This window comes from Nelumbo nucifera, chromosome 2 (assembly GCF_055504915.1).
Source record: "Nelumbo nucifera cultivar China Antique chromosome 2, China Antique-T2T, whole genome shotgun sequence".
NCBI classification, from domain to species: Eukaryota; Viridiplantae; Streptophyta; class Magnoliopsida; order Proteales; family Nelumbonaceae; genus Nelumbo; species Nelumbo nucifera.
The window spans coordinates 31,679,223-31,685,622 of NC_142650.1; the positions used below are offsets into that span (position 1 = coordinate 31,679,223).

The following is a 6,400-nucleotide window of genomic DNA, read 5'->3' on the forward strand; positions in this document are numbered from 1 at the left end:
AAGCTGTGGACTGTGGAGCCTCTCTATCCATTCAATCATTCCCTCCAGGTAAAAAGATTCTAATCCTGCGGTCACAGCCGGAGCCTTCCCAATCGAGGGCAAAGTAAAGCAAAAAGGATGATAGATGATAATGAATTGAAATGACGGAAAAGGACCACACGAGGAGAATCGCACATATTCCTTTGGCTAGGGTATTCCGGACATTGTACGATGGATGAGACTGTTAGCGAACCCTAAAAAGTAAAAAGCTTGGCTGACCAAACATCAATAGACCTCTTTAACCATAGTCAGGTCAACATCTGCGTCCACTGATCTTCATCTTGTGCTTTCAGTAGTTTTAGAGAAAGGAGAGAGGAGAGAGGAGAGAGGAGAGTATTTAATAGATCAGAGGAGAGAGAAGCAAAGAGAAGGTTTGCTTTTGCTTATATGGACGGTAACTTATAAAAAATGAGAAGCGAAATGATATCGTGTCTCTCTTCTCCATTTTTCAAGTAAGTAAGATAAAAGGAGAACGGGTCCTTCTGCTTGTTTTCTTTCTTATGAAAGCTCTCTGTTAAAAGTTCTGAGATCTCTCACGAGTCTCACGAGTCTGAATTTGAATGGAAAACAACACAAAACCCATCTCTTAGAGGTTTGGTGAGGTCTCCATTTCTTGTTTCTTTCTGGGTGTTACTTCCACCGAACAAAGCTCTCTCTCTCTCTTTCTTTCCCTCTCCTTCTCTCTCTGTTGCATAAACTCAGAAGAGAATTTGAATTGGTATTATCTTTGGTTTTCTGTTTTTGGGTTTTGTTCAGTTTTGATCCATGCAGCCTTGCAGTGGAGAAATGCAAGGAATGGATTCCATACCTCAAATGGGTCTGCAAGAGCTTCAAAATGGTCAGCATCAGATGCCGAATCAGCACCACATTCATCAGGGTTCCCACTTTGATCACTCGTCTCACGATGATTTTCTTGAGCAAATGCTCTCTAATCTCCCTTGGACCGAAAACCTCTCAGGAAACCCTAAATCTCCCTGGGACCTTAACCCTCAAAACCCTAACGGCAACCCCACGCCCAACAACAACACCGCGACCAGCGCCACCGCTACCAATCAGAAGCTCTTTAATATCCCAATCGCTACTTCCAACGGCAAACCCGGAGATTTATCCGATGACCAGCAGACATCATCGCAGCCGGAAAACCTTCAGTACGGTTTCGACGATTCCACGCTGCTCGCCTCACGGCTTCGTCAGAACCAGATAAGCGGGAATTCACTAGCAGCCAAAACGCTGGCCCTTCAGCAGCAGCTACTTCTTTCGAGAGGCGGCGTTGGAATGGCGATATCACCGTCGTCTGTTCCCGGCACTAGTTCTCAGGGCGGCGAGTCGGGGCTTCGCCCACTTCCTCTAAGTCTGGCCAGCGCTGATTCCTCGGATTCTAGGCTCCTCGTCGATCGGTCCCGGGATGGTGTCGTCGATGCTTCCTTTAAATCTCCAAGCCCGGTGAGTCCCTTACTCGAAAAAAGAGAAAGCTAATTATTTTTTTCGTTTTCTTAATTTTTTTCTTTATTTGAATCCGTAGAACGGAGAAGCTTCAGTTCAAGGGTTGTACAACGGTTTCGCCGGATCTCTGTCTCGCACTGCTCAGACAGCAGACCAGCAGCATTTTCACAATCCACAAGTGGGTACTCATTTGCTCAATTATTTAATGAATTCTAGTTTCTGGGGTTGTATTTGTGCTTCCTTACTTTTTTATTATTCTAGGTTGCGACGATGCCAGCACAGAATTTCAGTGCACCGGCGACGACAGGGATCAACCAGGCGGCACTAGCGGCGGGGGCAGCAGGAGGAGTTGGTGCCGCTCCCCAGAGGCAGCAGAGGGTGAGGGCCAGGAGAGGGCAGGCCACCGATCCACACAGCATCGCTGAAAGAGTAAGCTAAGCGATTCCCTCTGAAAAAAAATAAAGAAATGGGAATGGAGATTTGTCTTCTGTTCGTTTCTTCTGAAACTTGGCGTGGGATTATCTCTTGTTTCAGTTGCGGAGGGAGAGAATCGCAGAAAGAATGAAAGCTCTGCAGGAACTTGTGCCCAATGCAAACAAGGTTATTTGTGTTTCTCCGCTTCCTATGCATAAAATACCTAATTTTCCAGATTCCTTTTCTATAATAACTGGTCATAAATGCCATTCTTGGTGGGTATTTTCGTCATCCCACCTATTTTCTCAATAAAAAAAAATCCAGAGATTTTCCCGCCGATGAAGTATGATTTCTGGAAGAAACTAGGGAATGTATTAATTTCCGACATACTGACCATAATATCCTTAGGGAATGGGAACATTTATGTCACTGGTCGGGGTAGATTAAAGGGGACCCGAGTCACGCAACGCAACCTATGATCTCCCAGGTCAAGAAGGGCATACCTGTCAATTTGGCTGTGTGGATGTAAGGGTATTCTGGTCATTGTGGTAAGAGATAAAACTAAAAAGTGAGAGAGTGAGAGACGGCCGGAAAAAAGAGAGCGTCATCTTTTTCTGTGCGTACTTGAAGGCAAAAAGACGTCTCTATCTTTCGAAGCATGCTTGTACAATTGTTGAAACTGCCCAGGGATGTATTTGTCTTTTCACTATTCTTAACTCTGCCCATTCTTTCTTACTTTCTTTGTTTTTCCCCGAGTGACAGACTGACAAAGCATCGATGCTGGACGAGATCATCGATTACGTGAAATTCCTCCAGCTTCAAGTCAAGGTAATACAGGGAAAAGATATATATATATATATATATATATATATATATATATATATATATTTGTATATATTCATTAATGATTTTTTTGGTTCCATTAAGTTCCCCTTTCTCAAAGCAGAAGAAAAGATTCTCTCTGACAGCTTTATGGGTTTTCTCTGATTCTGGGCCTCTCTCTCTCTGCCCGCTTTGCTGTATTCCTTTTTTGAGAGTTGCAGGTTCTGAGCATGAGCAGATTGGGCGGTGCAGCAGCGGTTGCTCCTCTCGTGGCCGATATTTCCTCCGATGTAAGTTTTCCAACTTTTTTTTTTTCCTTCCATTTTCCATCCCCTTCAAGAAAACGCTTGGCGTTGCTTGGAAGATTTCTCTATGCTTTTCGGAAAAAAAAGGGGAAATTCGGGGCCGGGGGTCCCACCTCGGAATTCTCAATCCACAAAACAACAAATGAAAAAGCAACGCGCGTGCGTGCACGATTTTCGTATTCCGAAAATGCCCAAATCCTCGAAACGGAAGTCGGAAGTTACTACTGCGAAGAGAAAACCTTCTCTTTTGTCCTTCTCTCTGTTCTACTCTTTTCAGTGTTTGTTGTGTTGTAGGGAGGAGGGGACTGCGTACAGGCGAGTGGTGGGCGGAGTGCAAACGGCGCTCAGACGGCGTCGTCGAACGATAGCTTAACGGCGACGGAGCAGCAAGTGGCGAAGCTGATGGAGGAGGACATGGGTTCGGCGATGCAGTACTTGCAGGGGAAGGGTCTGTGCCTCATGCCCATTTCTCTCGCCACCGCCATATCAACTGCCACCACGTGTCATTCCAGGAACCCGAACCACACCCACCACCGCCTCGTTTCCCCTAACGTCGACGTTCCTCAGTCGCCGAGCATGTCCGTGCTGACCGTACAGTCGGTGACGATGGGAAACGGCGGGGGAGAGGCTTCCGTCAAGGACGCTACATCGATTTCGAAGCCGTGAGGGGAACTGGGAAAACAAAAGCGATGGAGGGCAGACTTGTTTGGACTAGAGAGTTAGAAGAAATCCGAGGGAGAGAAGATAGAAAAAAGGAAAGAAATTGAAATTCAACGGGCGTCAAGTCTACGGAAGCAGGTTGTTCTCTGGTGTTTGACTGGGCAGAAAAAAAAAAGGCTTAACTACAGCAACTATACATACCTTAGTCCTTTTATTTATTTATTTTTAATTTTCTTTTATAATGTTTAGGTTCTTTTGTTTTTTGTTTTTGTAAACTTATATCCTTAATTTATAAAATATGTGGTTTCCGTCCGAAAATTACTGTATTACTGAAAGGTGGTGTTTGTGAAATGTTAAAATTAATTAGGATGATAATTACGAATAAGAGAATATGGTCACCGAAGTTGATTTTTGTATTTGCAAAATGAGTCCGGATTGCAAGAAAAATAAGCCTTTATCATCAACCATATATAAAGGGGATTAAAACAACTGAAAACTTGCAATTAGAAAAGGAGAAAAATAAAAAAAGAGGAGTCCCCATTCATCTAACTAATTAGAAGATGGATAATCAATTACGGAAAAGAGGGAAACTGTATGAAACGATGGTTTATACCTTAGTAACCGAAGCGGTAGAAGACTGAAACATGGATGTCGATCCCATAGTGGGCCTTTGTTTGGGGTTGGAAGGAGAAATCCGAGTTTTTGTCTTCCTGTTTGACACTTTTGCTGGTAGTTGACTGGATTATTTCTTCAGTTGAATGCTTGAGAGGGAAGTGTTCCAGTTGTAGGAGATGGTAGAATGAAAGGATGATGGATATCTGATTTCTTATTCATTCTATCGTATTGTGTATTTAAACATATACAAAAGTTATGATAAAAAGGGAAAAACTAACAAATATATACTGCAGAGTTCAGGGTTTATCTCAAACCCTTGAACAGCCATAGACTAGGTGGCTAACACCCCCCTCAAGTTGAAGGTGGGGAAACACATCAATTTGCCACGTAGAAGAGAGAATATAGGTCCAGGCAAAGGTTTTGTAAGAATGGCCTAGGGGTGTCAACGGTATTCGAAAATTCAATTTTGAATTTGGTATTCGACATAAGCGAATCGAATTCGGATAATTTGAATATTTAATCGGTTGAATTCGGATATTCTATTTTTATCGAATAGTTGATTGGATTCGAATTCGAATATGACCTGATTCGATTCAATAAATATCTGAATTTGATCGATTATTTCATTCTTATATATAATATATAAAATATTTTATATAATTTATATATAATAATTAAGTTATATAAACAATTTATATATTTATATACTTTATATCAATAAGATATTTAATTTATATATTTATTAAATATCTAAAATAATTAATTAATCAAATTTGAATCGAATCCGATATTCGAATATTTAATCAGATTCAAATTCAGATATTAATTTTTAATATTCATCGGATATTGAATCAAATTCAGATATTGGATTTTCTAACCGGATTCGAATTCGATTCGAATTCAACCATTTACACCCCCAATCAACACTGCTAATAAAATGAACTCAGAGAAGCTTGTGAGTGACTAATTCACGAACGAAGTAGAAATCTATCTCGATGTGCTTTGTATGTGCATGAAACACTGGGTTAGTAGTAAGGTAGGTCACACCAACATTGTCACACCATAAGATATGAGAATGAGTGCCGTGAATGTTGAGTTTAGTGAAGAGAGAAGGAAGCCAAATCAGTTCAGAGGAAGCTACAGTACTTGATGATTTGGAGACAATGGATTGTTTCTTGGATCCCCAATGGAATCGACAGCCATCAGGACACCCCACCTAGTCCACATATGAGAATGAGAATGCATGAAGTTGCAGTGAAGGAGATTTGGTAAATGTCAGACCATAGTCTTGGTTGTTATTATATATATATATATATAGTAATTAAGCACGTGCAATTGCATGTGAAATTTTTTTCTTCATATTAATTACTTGAAATTTATATATATTATACTTAAGATAGAAATTAAAGATTTACAAAAGTAACAATATGATTAAAAATAAACTTAAATGTTTGTAGTAAATGTGCACGTGCATTGCATGTGGAAGTTTTAAGTTATAATAATAAATTATTATTGTTATTATAATTAAATTTTGTATTCCATTTCTTTCATAAATAAAAATATTTTTTTATTTGATAATTATTTTTATTTAATATGATGAATATATAACATTAGAAATGTTCCCAAATGTTTTCGACAAAATTCTGTATTTTTTATTTTTTGTGTTTCATATTTTTCTAAATATTTTTTATTCAATTATGACTTCATGAGTCTTTTGAAAAGTTGGATCATTGACCTACACCTAGATAAGAAAATAGCTTCCCTTTTGAATCAATTTTAAATTATATATTTCATCTACATTATATAAATAATTTTTACTTATATATTATTTTGATTATTTTTACTTTTTTAATGATTTAGTATTTAACCATCATATCATTGATTAATCCGTTTGACCCAAACCACTAACTCACCACTCAAAAAGGACAATATTTTGATTTCTAGGCTGACATTAAATTTTGTATTACATTTTCATCATTGATAAAATTATTTCTTATGTATAAAACTTATTTTTGGTCAATATAATGAATTTATAATATTAGAGATTTACCTAATATTTTATTTAATGAATATATAGCATTAAATATGTGTCCAAAATTTTC

At 38.9% G+C, this 6,400-nt stretch overlaps 1 protein-coding gene across 1 annotated transcript; it reads left to right on the top strand.

Annotated features, from left to right (window-relative positions):
• The first annotated feature begins 372 nt into the window (after positions 1 to 372).
• On the top strand, positions 373 to 4,001 carry LOC104603321 (bHLH transcription factor RHL1-like). Its single transcript, XM_088899452.1, has 8 exons — positions 373 to 491; positions 796 to 1,482; positions 1,562 to 1,660; positions 1,744 to 1,911; positions 2,017 to 2,082; positions 2,659 to 2,724; positions 2,940 to 3,008; positions 3,318 to 4,001. Exons 2-8 carry the CDS (start codon positions 805 to 807, stop codon positions 3,687 to 3,689), a joined length of 1,518 nt encoding a protein of 505 aa, XP_088755578.1. The 5' UTR covers positions 373 to 491; positions 796 to 804; the 3' UTR covers positions 3,690 to 4,001.
• Positions 4,002 to 6,400: the final 2,399 nt, after the last annotated feature.

Coding starts and splice junctions, on each gene's coding strand:
- LOC104603321 (XM_088899452.1), top strand. CDS start 805: ATGCAGCCTTGCAGTGGAGAAATGCAAGGAATGGATTCCATACCTCAA. Junction 2,083..2,658: donor TTGTGCCCAATGCAAACAAG/GTTATTTGTGTT, acceptor CCCGAGTGACAG/ACTGACAAAGCATCGATGCT. Junction 2,725..2,939: donor TCCTCCAGCTTCAAGTCAAG/GTAATACAGGGA, acceptor TGAGAGTTGCAG/GTTCTGAGCATGAGCAGATT.